The sequence below is a fragment of the Triticum aestivum genome, chromosome 2D, assembly GCF_018294505.1.
Source record: "Triticum aestivum cultivar Chinese Spring chromosome 2D, IWGSC CS RefSeq v2.1, whole genome shotgun sequence".
NCBI lineage: Eukaryota > Viridiplantae > Streptophyta > Magnoliopsida > Poales > Poaceae > Triticum > Triticum aestivum.
Genome location: NC_057799.1, coordinates 81,426,022 through 81,439,319, shown reverse-complemented (window position 1 = coordinate 81,439,319; position 13,298 = coordinate 81,426,022). Strand labels below are relative to the sequence as shown.

The 13,298-nt window shown below is 44.7% G+C and overlaps 3 protein-coding genes across 3 annotated transcripts; 2 read left to right on the top strand and 1 right to left on the bottom strand.

Annotated features, from left to right (window-relative positions):
• Positions 1-148: 148 nt before the first annotated feature.
• LOC123051755 (thioredoxin reductase NTRC) lies at positions 149-5,528 on the top strand (the record flags this gene model as incomplete). The annotated part of the gene is given in 9 exon segments (XM_044474727.1): positions 149-362; positions 447-552; positions 974-1,239; positions 1,821-2,100; positions 2,429-2,536; positions 2,998-3,084; positions 3,170-3,274; positions 4,439-4,569; positions 5,218-5,528. Coding segments are annotated over 9 exon segments (1,358 nt in total), but the record flags the coding sequence as incomplete, so codon positions are not given.
• A 1,524-nt stretch (positions 5,529-7,052) lies between these two features.
• LOC123051754 (uncharacterized) lies at positions 7,053-8,281 on the top strand. The gene is made up of 2 exons (XM_044474726.1): positions 7,053-7,787; positions 7,891-8,281. The coding sequence occupies exons 1-2, from the start codon at positions 7,154-7,156 to the stop codon at positions 8,079-8,081; spliced, it is 825 nt and encodes a 274-aa protein (XP_044330661.1). The 5' UTR covers positions 7,053-7,153; the 3' UTR covers positions 8,082-8,281.
• Positions 8,282-8,491: 210 nt separating this feature from the next.
• LOC123051753 (uncharacterized) lies at positions 8,492-12,843 on the bottom strand. Its single transcript, XM_044474725.1, has 8 exons — positions 12,432-12,843; positions 11,357-11,390; positions 10,972-11,190; positions 10,557-10,646; positions 9,944-10,009; positions 9,766-9,860; positions 8,908-8,955; positions 8,492-8,824 (listed from the first exon to the last, which is right to left on the bottom strand). Exons 1-8 carry the CDS (start codon positions 12,710-12,712, stop codon positions 8,707-8,709), a joined length of 951 nt encoding a protein of 316 aa, XP_044330660.1. The 5' UTR covers positions 12,713-12,843; the 3' UTR covers positions 8,492-8,706.
• Positions 12,844-13,298: the final 455 nt, after the last annotated feature.

Below are 13,298 nucleotides of genomic sequence, written 5' to 3'. Positions count from 1 at the left end.
CCAGATTTTAGATTGGGGGCTGCCCTGACTCTGTAGTCTGTAGACCTGCGTACTGTCAGTTCCTTGCTGTTATCCGATGCTGTATGTGGAGCTGAAGACGCCCTGTGGTGAAGTGGAACAGTGGGTGATTGTTTTCTCGTGGTTGCAGATCCTGGCAGGGGAGTGGAGAACCTGGTGATCATCGGCTCCGGCCCCGCAGGGTACACCGCGGCCATCTACGCCGCCCGGGCGAACCTGAAGCCCGTCGTGTTCGAAGGCTACCAGGTGGGCGGTGTTCCCGGAGGCCAGCTGATGACCACCACCGAGGTGGAGAATTTCCCTGGGTTCCCCGACGGCATCACCGGGCCTGACCTCATGGACAAGTAAGAGCGCCCACCATCTGTATTGAATCGGTAAACGTTGTGTTTGCGATACTTATATCATCCTGGGGTCGTGATTTATGCCAGAATGCGCAAGCAGGCGGAGCGGTGGGGTGCGGAGCTTCACCAAGAAGATGTTGAGTTTATAGATGTGAAGAATAGGCCGTTTGTTATCCGTAGCAGTGACCGAGAGGTAAGCACTTCACGTTCTTCCTCTTGGTGCGCCATAACTTATTTTCGACTCTGAAGTCGCCTCTCGTAAAAACAAGCTAGTGTTGCATGTAAATTTTGTGAACATTCAATTCAATGGTTACTATTACTGTGATATTAGTCAAAACCAGGATCCGTTTTAAATAGAAAAGTAACAAAGCAGAGCTAGTGAAAAGTGTAGAAAAGATAATGCGAGCTCTGAACCAGTGCAGAATTCTATGGGCTTTACTTATTTAGGTCTTTGTCTACTCTTTTGCTCTACGTTTATGACTTTACTCTTAGTTGTGCTGCAATTTTTCTTTGTATATGTATGTTGATGGCAAACCACCTGTTTTAATTTATAGTGCACGTGAATTATTCTGCAAATATTTTTTGCTGCACTAATCTTAGTGGCACATATATAGGTAAAATCCCATAGTGTAATCATTGCAACTGGAGCTACTGCAAAGCGACTTAGATTACCTCGTGAAGAAGAATTTTGGAGTAGAGGTATCAGCGCATGTGCAATATGTGATGGAGCATCACCTCTGTACAAGGGTCAAGTTCTTGCGGTCGTTGGAGGAGGTGATACAGCTACCGAGGAAGCGATATATTTGACAAAATATGCGTGCCATGTTCATTTACTTGTTCGAAGGGACCAACTACGAGCATCCAAAGCTATGCAGGACCGGTAAGGCATTCTTCAAGTCTTTTCCCTATAAAAGTATATCCTTTACTGTGATAAATATCAAAATAGTATTAGCTGTTCATGTAAATCTTTCGTCCATGGATTATCAAGATTTCACTTATTTTCAGTGTTAACATCAGTTGATACTTGATGGCTTAAACAACTGTAAAAGGAATGTATGATTATTTCTCCACCTTTCATCTACTGTAAATATCGTCAACTCATTCACCATTCGATGATGGCATTTAATTGCATGGTAATATGCTGAGCTACCACTTTAAAACGTTGGTTACATCGGCACAACTGTTCTTCGTTAAATACTACAATTTGTGCTTGATGCAAACTAGGCCTAACCGCAACTTGGTTCGTATTGGTTGTTACCAGTTTAGATACTCGAAATCACAATATTTCCAGAGGTCCATAGAACTCGAGGGCTGTAATTTTTTTTGGAACTTGTCTGTAGATGAAATTGTTAAGTTCTTTAAAGGATGCTAGCTTCTCTTCAGTTGCATGATATATTAATGAAGTAAAATTTCAATTGCCTGGATGTTTGGTTAACAGGTTGATTATGGCGAATGTTTCAGAGTACTCAACAACCCCAACATAACAGTACATTTCAATACAGAAGCTGTGGATGTTGTCGGCAATACCAAAGGACAGATGTCTGGTATTCAGTTGAGGAGAATCGATACGGGAGAGGAAAAAGTTCTTGAAGTGAAAGGTCTATTTTATGGGATAGGACATACTCCAAACAGTCAGCTGCTACAAGGTCAAATTGAACTTGATAGTTCTGGATATATTTTGGTTGACGAAGGCACAGCAAAAACTTCAGTTGATGGCGTATTTGCTGCTGGTGATGTGCAGGTAAGTCCATCCTTCATTCAATGTCTGAAACTTCTACATGATTGTAAAGTGTGCCGCTTGAAGAAACGATGACTTAATCCTGCTGCAGTTCATGTGTGCTATCACCTCACCATGTTACTTGTTGTAGCATGCTAGCACATCATGTTTTGATGACCCTGCCTCTACTGTTTGGAAAATTCCACAGTGAAAGGCAATATATTTGTTTTCTAGGACATAAGACTTTTACCCACTCATCATTAGATACCTATCCATGAAATATAGATATTCTGTTTATTATTTCAGCCCATTATCACGAACATTTTTGGATTTCACACATCTTCACCTGCAGGATCATGAATGGAGGCAAGCCGTTACTGCAGCTGGATCTGGATGTATAGCTGCTTTGTCAGTTGAAAGATACTTAGTCTCCAATGATCTTCTTGTTGAATTTCACCAGGTATTATTTTTCATGCAAAATGTACTCCCTTTGTCAGTTGGTACGGAGGGAGTATTTGTTTAACGCAATTGATCCATGTGCATTTGCCAGCTTCATTCTGCTTGGTCGTCATTGTCTTAATGAAAGCTGTCTCTTACCCTATGAATATCACTGCTCTCCAATATCATGGGTGTAGCAGTGATTTGTTTTAAATTTTATCCATTCTAATTAAGCTTCCTAGTTTCCATATTAGCATGCTATGCAGCCACATTCGATTATTCTTTCGTGCATAAAATTTGGAGTTTAGACTTCCATTATCATAAGCTGTAGCGATGTGAAACTGTGAGTGGATAAAACCTGAGCTACTAGAGATCATTAGTGTATGCATACTTAATGCACCATCATATGTTTTGGGGCTTATCTTCTGTAACAACCAATCAAGCTTATGTTACAACTCTTTGTTCTACTTGATTAAATTTCAGCCTGTTCGTGAAGAAAAAAAGAAGGAGATTGAAGGCAAAGATGTCGAGATGGGCTTCGACATTACTCACACAAAGCACAAGGGACAGGTGCCAAACATATATATGCGTAGTGTGCCTCATTAAACGCAAGTGTTCATGTCAAATTTGATCCTGAGCTTTGCTACCTTTGCAGTATGCACTCCGCAAGTTATACCATGGAAGTCCAAGGCTCATCTTGGTTCTATATACTTCTCCAACATGTGGTCCCTGCAGAACCTTAAAACCGATTTTGAACAAGGTTAGTTCATAAATTTTTGTAATTGAACTTTGAACATCTTAACATCTACTTAAATAAAATTTACTTGTCAGCCACCTTAAATCTAGTTAAACAAAATGTATCTTAACATCTTCTTCGCATCTACCTTAATTCTAGAAATAAATTTATTTTATGCTGGTTTCCTTTGACGACTTAGCATCCATAGCAACAAGCCCAGCGAGTAGCCTGATAGTTTACATTTGGATCTGCTATAGCATGCTGAAGCTCAATTGTCTGTTCTAGAAATAAAATCCTTATTGAAGATAAACTCAATCCAACAAAGAACAATATAGGATTGAAACACACCAAATGAATTGGGTCGGCATATGCTCATGCTGTCTGCGTTGCATTGTGGCATATATGAAGTTGGAAGTCGATAAGAACTGCATCAGTTGGAGGTGCCAGTATGCATTCCAGTCATAAATATCACCCACTCAATTAAAAGTGACCCTCCACACATGCATCGATTAATTATAAATTTTATCTTGTTTTCAACACACACTGCTAAACAATGGTATATTTTTGTTAGGGTCCTAGGTATATGTCTAAGACACTGGGTACAGTTGTTACCATTTGAAATGCATTAGGTGGTCTGAACCACACCACCTGATAGCTGATGGACTGCTCTATGGCAGCAATGTGACAATGCATGGATGTGATTTGATCACCTTGTCTATTTTTAATTTCATGAGAATCCCCTATTCAAGATAGCACCCTTCTCTATGCTTGGTGATACACGCGTCATTACAGCAGTAGCCTTGTAAGAACTATGAATTTACCACTTCGGTGGTAAGAGTTAAATCTGATAGTTGCTCATTTACCATTGGGTGCAGCACTGCAACTGCGACACCCTTGCTGATATATGGTACTCCCTCCGCTCACAAATATAAGATGTTTTGGATATTTCAATATGGACTACATACGGACTGAAATGACTGAACAAACACACTAAAACGTGTCTGTATACATCCGATTCAGAAAAAAGTTAGAACATCTTATATTTGTGAACGGAGGGAGTACATAAGTCTTCAATTTGATACAGCTCCCAAAAAAAAGTTCTTGTGCAATTATATTTTATTTTTGTTGTTTGTTTTGTTGCTTGCTAATAATGATACACCATCCTTATGAAAATGATATTTCTTACAGGTTATAGATGAATATGACGAATACGTTCATTTTGTTGAAATTGACATCGAGGAGGACCCTGAAATAGCAGAAGCTGCAGGCATAATGGGAACACCGTGTGTTCAGTTCTTTAAAAACAAAGAAATGATCAGGTTTGCTTCTTAGATTGGTCTTGCTAGTTTTTCTACTAAACTATGGCCGCAACCTAAACCACGACTTACCTAAACATTGGGTTAGCTGATATACAAGTATTTTATTGTTCTTAGTGAACCTTGTTGCTCTATGACGGCGACCATTTTTATACTTCTACATAATTCCACTTTTGTACTTATCCTTTTGGTAGTAATAAGCCAAATTAAGCAGTGACCATAATGCTCACTTCATTTTCAATGGACGGGTTCTGCTGGAATTACATATCCCAGAGTTAACAATTTTTTGCATCCAACCACGGGCTTAAGTTGAGGTGTCACCATCCTGTAAATGAGGCCAAAACACATGAATAGCCGGCATGTTGTACGTACACATAGAGATAGATCAGTGGTCAACACTTATATGCATCTTTCATGAATGCCATTTCGACGATGTTAAATAGGACAGTTGGCAGGATAAGTATGCTCTCTTTGCAAGTACCTCTTAATCGTAACATATGGGCTGCGTTGTTCCGGGTTAACAAAGCTTCTACCATGCACCCGGAATTTCTCCCAAATATGTCGAGCTTCTCTTGGGCAGTTGCAGAACTCCCGTCTTGCCTACTTTATATGGTGTCACCCTTCTGATATATCTTAATCTTGGAAATGCAGGACTTTCTCTGGTGTGAAGATGAAGAAGGAATACCGGGAGTTCATCGAGTCGAACAAATGAGCTGAGCTCATTGTTTGTTCCAGGGTTTTGAAGTGTAATGGCCTCCATTTACACATATATTGACTATATTTAGAAGCCACGCTGGTGGGCAATTTTTGGTCAAAATTCTCAGATGAGCCTGGTGCAGTCCGATGCCATAGGAAATTAACCGACCGCCCTTATTGAATCCAAAATATATTCTTTGTTGTACAATATAACATCTTGTTGACCCCTTGCTCATGATCGTCTCAACAATGTGCATACCTCTTTATGTCTTTACTCAGATCATATGCAATCTATTGCTGTCAAACTTTAAAGGCCCTGCTATTGACCGGCGTTTCATGTCTATCCTCCACATGGTGCCCTCTGTCTTTCTCCTGCCCCATATCCACTCCTCAACTCGTAGCCTCTGATCTTGATCTGCTGTCATCCTTTAGTGATGTGTTTAACTGAGGAACCAAATGAAATGGAACTCTATCGACCAAATGGGTCGTTTTGTTCAATTTTTTTTTTTTTGGAAACGTTAGATTTACTTCATTAATTAATCAAGCGAATAGAGGTTATAGAGTGTTTGCTTGAAAAAGACAGTATGACATGTTCGGAAATATTTCTCAAATGCCTAGTCCTTCCTACGCCAAATCTTAGCCTTCTACTCTCTCACCTAAAATAAGTGTCTTAGCTTTATACTAACTTTAATATAAAATTATATTGAAGTTGAGACACTTATTTTGAGACGGAGGGAGTACGTGACAACCTCTGAAATGTGATGAGGTGGTGTGGCCTTTTTTTTGAAGACACGGACATTCCGTTCCGCCCATTTTAATTTGTCCGGGTGAGGGAAGCCCGCCATATCTTACGCTTCTCTCGTCTAGCTAGGAGACAGATCCAAAGCCTTCAAATCAACACCAAGTCGGCATTCTCCACACCCTCAAAGCGAACCGACATTTAAAAAAATGGTGGGTTGCCAATCATTCGGTCTCGTGCAGAGGGACAAAGGTGACAATTTGCCTATCCACACTTCTGTGCTTTCTCGCTCTCCAATGCATTTGTTTGGAGTATAAAGAAATATAATGGAATGAAATTGGGTGAATTTGGTTAATCTCGCATCTTCTATTTTCTATTGAAACAGTAAGATTACCTCTCATATGGAACCCAACCCATTACATTCTACTCCCTCCGTCCCCAAACAAGTGTCTCAACCTTAGTACAACTTTATATATAATAAAATGTATTAAGATTATATATAAAGTTGTACTAAGATTAAGAGACATTTATTTTGAGACGGAGGAAGTATTGTATTAGCCCAACCAAACATATCCTAAACCTGATGGGCAGTCAATTACTCAATTGGCCTTGCCGGTCAATACGTATAGCCAGCCCCTGATCTAGGCTGTCCACTTGTAATCCGACGGCCATGTTACATGTTGACTTTTTTTTTTGCAGGGAGATCATGTTACGTATTGACTTGCTACTATACGCAAGCAAGTTGATCTCATTCCCGCGCGCCGACGCCGCAGCATCCACCATCCCCTCGTGCACACCGTCTCACGAAGCCTCGCCGCCACTCCAGAGGAGAGTCCACAGAGGCGAGACGAGTCACGGCGCCACGCGTCGGCCCCGCGCGCTCACGTGCCGCCGCGAGACCGGACACCGCACGCACGACGGCATCGCGCCTCCAGATCCTCCGTTTTATCCCGCCCCCGAAACCGGGCAGACCACCCGACCCGCCCAATCCCCCACCACCTCAAAATAACCCCCCAATCCCCCCGAAACCGGGCCCCACCCCGCCCCGAAACTTAACAGACCCGCACAGCCACACGCCAACGCCACCACCGTCCCCGCCCCAACCGACCTAATACCGAGCAGCCACCGGCGACGACGGCGCCCGCCGCGGCAATGGAGGTCGCCTCCTCCCCCTCCTCCTCCTCCTCCTCCGCGCAGCCCCCGCCCAAGCCCCGCCTCCGCATCAACCCGGCCGCGCTCCTCCTCCGCCCCGTCCCGCCCCCGACCCCCGCGGCGCCATCGGCTCCTCCGCCCGCGGACCCGGCCGCCGCCCACCCGCTCGTCGCCTTCCTCTCCTCCCTCGTCCCGCGCCGCGCCGGGGAGCGGCCGGGCGCGGCCCCGGGCCCCGCCGTGGCGTCGGCAGCGCGGAGGGCGGCGGAGAGGGACGCCCTGGCGGAGCTGCAGATGGCGGGGTGCGCGGTGCCGCTGTTCCGGCCCTACGTGGCGCGGCTGCCCTGGCACGGCGGCACGCGGGCCTGGCTCTCCAAGCTCTTCCCGCGCTACGGCCACTACTGCGGGCCCAACTGGTCCAGCGGCAAGGAGGCCGGCTCCGTGCTCTGGGACCGCCGCCCCGCCGACCACCTCGACTTCTGCTGCTACTGCCACGACATGGCCTACGACACCCATGACCAGGCGCAGCTCCTCCGCGCCGACCTCGCCTTCCTCAGCTGCCTCGAGGGCAGCCGCAAGACGCCCGCGCTCGACGGCGTCGCCGCCGCCGCCATCTACCGCTCCATGTGCATCTTCGGTCTGATTCGCCCGCCGCCGCTCAATTCATTCATTCTTCGTGCACATTGCTTATAGTACAAATGGAAGATTGACATTTCTTTCTTCTCTGATGATGCGTGCAGGGCTCAAGACCATACTGATACCGTACAGGACCAACCTGGTGAGGCTGCAAACCGGGCCGAATTACGCCGACGCATTCGCCGATTTCATGAAGAGGATGGCCTCGTCTTCCGGCAGGGCGACGACGGGCGGCGAGAAGCAAAGATTTTTGAGGGGCAAACGTGTTGCCGACGATCGAAGTGATCCCAGGTGATTGATGGTGCTGAATTGCTCGGTGATTGAAATCTAGCAACTGTGCATAACCAAGTTTTCACAATAGTTACTGATGAGGAACTTGGTACTCCCAATGTGTATATTAGCTTAGCATACGACCATATCAACAATGTAACTTAGCACGGCAAGGAATTGCCAGATTGTTACACTGCTGATTAAAACAGGTTTGATCCTGCACAAGCCCTATTGGGTTCAGTGTCAAATGGGTGAAAAAATCCCAACAACTGATTTTGTTCTTGCACAAGATATGATATCTGAATCCTGGGCAGCATCTTCTAGGCCATTCATCAATCCACAACATATTAATTCCTTTCATGGAAGTTAAGTTTTGACTTCATTTCATCTCTAACAGCCTGTATGACAACCAAGGTGTATATATAGGAGGCCGCGTTAACAATCTCCTCTCTGTATTTCATTTCACTGATCAAAGTATTAATCCCGATGTGCCTCAGAATCCGGCCACATTTAGAAGGGACTGTTGATCTACAGGACTATACAAGAACGCACTTGGAGCTATCAAGTGCAGAAATAATGGCTATCTATAGCTACACATACACGCTACACATACACCCTACTAGGAGTATGTCCATGACTAGATAGAGGCTCTAACTTGTCCTCACGTAAGCCTGTGGGAACATCCTTGGGAAGTAAGTGCGCTTCGCCTTGACAACCAGCCAATACGCAGAGAAGCACGGGACGTGAGCGACGGCCATGGCGAGGTACCTGTGCCAGATTAGAGTTGCTGTGAGGATGGCGTGGTCGATGGATATAACAAGGTCTGAACCGAGGTGATAGAAAGCACATACCATAGCAGAGCCCCGGGCGATGCAAGGTCGAGAAACGGGTAAGGCCACCTGAAGAAGATGGTAACATAATTACATCAACAAATGACAAAACGTAGCAGTAGAACTAGATGAAACCTGAAGTGTAAGAGAACACATTTGCCGTAATTTTAAAAGCATACATACTGAAGTAACTGAGCTAATGTACATATCAGCATCCAAAAGAATAAGAATCAGGTAGATAGCGCTAGATGTATTCTAGAATACACAATGTTGGTAAGTAGAGAAGATCTAAATTTGGGCAGAAGGTGATCAGAAGGTGGCTAATTATATATGTCCAACACATGTCCAGATGTTTTGGATAAACTGCGTCACATGCAAATGGGCAGAGACCATTTTACAATTCAGAACAGTCAGGCACAGCCTGGATTTCTTAGATAAACTATGTCACATGGCCATGGAATGGAAGAGCATAGTGTCATGCAGTAGAGCATTCTATTGATACTTCCTCCGTAAACTAATATAAGAGCGTTTAGATCACTAAAATAGTGATCTAAACGCTCTTATATTAGTTTACAGAGGGAGTACAATTTTCATTATGCTTTCAGTTTCTATTCAAGAATTTACAGCAAAAATTGCTGTCGGACAATGTCAATGTTGTTTAAGACATACTCCCATTTCAGTGCTAGATACATCCGTTTGGGCGTCAACTAATTCCGCACGGAGGAAGTAATAAAGAGGCTCTGATATTTTTGTATCTTTCCTTAGAGTACACATGTTTAACTTAATGCAAACATGAATTTGACTCAGAAAATGCTGAATTGGAGGCACTGCATCAAATTCAACCGTGTTAAGCAAATTGGGAGGACAGGAGGAACCTACCAGGATAAAGCTCCGGAAGCATGAATGACCCACTGGAAGGTCACATAGGAGCAACTCCAAAATACGAAGAAAGCGATCCGGTACCAGGGAAAAGGCTGAAAAGCACAAAGGTCCAGCTGAAGAAGTAAATAAATGAACACAAAACACAGAGCAATGCGATTTTTACATGCGATCTTACCATATTGTTGAGAAGTGTGTCTATGAGTAGGAGAACAGCATTAACAGAGTGCATGCCATCAGTGACCTGAAAGAAATTTGAAAGGTTAAGGATAATATAACAACAGACAGTCAATGTCTTGAAAGCACTGAATTTGGTGCAAGTAAACGTATTAGAAGCTGATCCATTCGTGAATGATCTATGTGGGCATATTTCAATTTTAAATTCATATCTTGTATCCAAGACTAGACGCTGACATAAATAAGAGAAAGCAAGATTACAATGGTAATCAGATCTAAGAACATGGATGTCGATCCAGACGGAAACATGTCTGTTTAGCTAGCTACGCATGCCCAGGACTGATTATTACTAATCAGATGGCCTCTGCTTATGGGCATAATCTATGTTGAGCAAAGTCACACAGACTATTTTACTAAAGAATTTGTACTATCCAGAAATAGATGACCCAACTTTGTACTAACTTTGGAACGGAGGGAGTACAATTGAAAATAACCAACAGATTATAAAACTAAGAGTCATGCCAAGTAGTTATATTATGACCATGGAGGATTGTTACTGTTTACATATCAAGCAGGGTAGTAAATAATAGTACATATCTGGAATGTTCACATACCATGGAAAGCCCAAACTTATCACGGTAAAAGAATGGCACAAGGAGTCCCCAAAATGTGACATCAGTCAACATTGTCGCTCCTGCACTAGCCTGCAGACAGATAAATACTAGTATTAGACAAACAACATAAGCCAGTCCAGAAGGTAGGGATGAATATGTTTTAGGAAGGGCAAGTAGGAAACATATAAAGCTAAAACAGAAACAAAGAAAAATAGTTGAGCAAAGACGCACTACTAATTAGGGTCATCTGCTAAATCATACAGTACTATTTTGACGAAAAAGTTGCTGAATCGTAGACATTACGCTATGATGGTGGTACTGCATAGTCCTTCCAACCAGTAGCAGTTGGATTTGCAGAATCGTTGAGAAAACACTGTCTATTAATACAATCTCAAAAGGACAGTTGAGTTCAAACCTGGTAGATGATTTGCATACAACGTCCCCAGAAAGCAGCTCTTTTCTCATTTGCTATTTGTTCATAATAGCTTGCCATCTTGTCTATCTCATCATTTTTCCTCTCACCAGAAATAGAAGTGGAGAGGTCACGATTTTCAACATCGCCATATTCATCAGTTTTTCTCAAGCTTTTCTTTGAGTACGACCAACATCCATGAGCTGATATGGCAGTTGCAACCTAAGAGTAAAATGCAAAAAAATGGTGAAAATGTGGTAAGAAAACTGAAATTAATACATTAGCACATCCAGAGAGGAAAAGGTGGACATAATTGTGTACGATCGCTTGTAAAACTTTTCACAAGGTAGTAGCAACTTGGTAAGACACCATGAGGCAGAGGACATACCGCGAAATATATGGTGACTAATAAAAAGGTCCACCTGCAAAGCCAATTGGGGAAAGAAAACTAGTCAAAGGACAGTTAGGAAACAAGCAACAGCACGGCAACTAACTAAAAAGGAGGTGCTTCTGAAGTTCTGAGTCACTAACGGAAGATGGAAAACATTCTACTACAGGCCAAACGGTTTTGTGTGGGGCAGAGTGCACCGTGCTCAAGACCGAAAGTAAGAGGCTTTATTAGCTCTAAAAAAGCAGGGCAAATATACGGACGCTGAAGGCAAGTTCACTCAGTGGCGAACAATGCACATGTGTCCAAGAGGGGGCCAACATGTGGTGACCGTATGGTGGATTTTGTCACACCAAAATGTTTGTGTCTTCAAGGGCAAATGGTCGAGCCACATTCCTCGTATCCACAATATGAAACAAAAGATAAGGTTTGGGCAAAGGCTGACTGGCCAGGCTTGCTCCTCCTGCACGCAGCAATGCAGCGTTCCATGATCACCGTGTCTTTGGTGCAGGTTCAATCTCGGTATGCTTGTGACATAGTATTATCTTGCTATCAATGCAATTATGCTCAAATCTTGTATGTGTTCATGAAAAAAAGCAGGGAGAATATAAACTACAGAAGTCCAAATTCACTCCTCTTGATGTGTACCATGCTTCACAGAATGACACCTATTTAGAATATGATGAAACAGGGGTCAATTTTCAGCGATTCTTAAGGCGAGGTTTCTCGGGTTGGGAACACCCGGAGGAGGGCTGATGACAAAGCTGGCCTTACCGCACCCTCAAGCTTGTAATTTCGTTGATTAAATAGCACTACGTGAAGCTCTTTGACGATCCAGCACTAAAATTACAGCCTAATTTGCTGGCCCCCTTTTAAGCTTTATTCCAAGCTCTGCCACTGTCCGGGAATCCTCCGTGCACGGGAGTACTGAATACGTACTCTGCCGAGCAATTGCCGCGACTAAATGCGGCTAAAGGCACGGGAGTATGAACGATGTGGACTGTGTTTCCCTGGATTATTGGCGGTACTAATTAAGCTTGAGGATCAAGAGGAGGAGGAGGAGGAGGGTGCGTACTGGGTGTAGAAGAAGAAGACCCTGGGACCGTGGGGGACGATGTCGCGGACGAGGAGCGCGGCGGCGGCGGCGAGCGCGAAGGCGCGGTAGCCGAGGAGCCAGCCCGGGTGGAGCCGGGGCCAGCAGGGGAGCCAGAGGTCCGTGGCGCGGAGCGGCGCCGCCGACCTCCGCAGCCGCGGCAGCAGCGCCGCCGCCAGCGCCGTGGGCACGGCGATGACCGCGCCGCACACCAACACCTGCCACCGCAGCCAGTAGGCCGCGCCGTCCGCCGGCGTCGACATCGCGAGCCCCCACCCCACCCAACACCCCGCGAGGCCGGCGGAGAACCCTAGCTGATAGTCGCCCTGGAGTTAATGCGGTCTCGCGCGCGGCTCCGGATGGTAGTTGGAACTTTTATGGTGGTCTTGGTGGGGCGTGGGACGACCACGACCGCCGGGTTGAGGCCGAGGCGGGTTGAAATAGACGTGGAGACGTGGAGCAGTGACGGCCGTGCCGAGCCGGGCCACGCGTTGTTGTTGTTGCTGCTGCTCCTGCAGGGACGAGACTTGCCTCCTTTCAGCGTGCCCATCCGTGCTTCCGTGTACGTGGTTTGATATACAATAATAATAACAACAACAAAGCCTTTAGTCCCAAACAAGTTGGAATAGGTTAGAGGTCTTTTGGGTTTCATCTCTATAAGAGTGGCTGAGTTTTTACGTTGGCTCGCCAAGTCTATCACAACTCTCCTTCTTTACCCGGGTTTGGGACCGGCTATGTTGAGACAATATAGGCGGAGTTGTACGTGGCTTGATATGATTGGAACAAAATAAGGCCCGGGCCCACCCCTTTAAAATCAGGGGATGATTAGATTAGAAAGAAAAAAGAGAA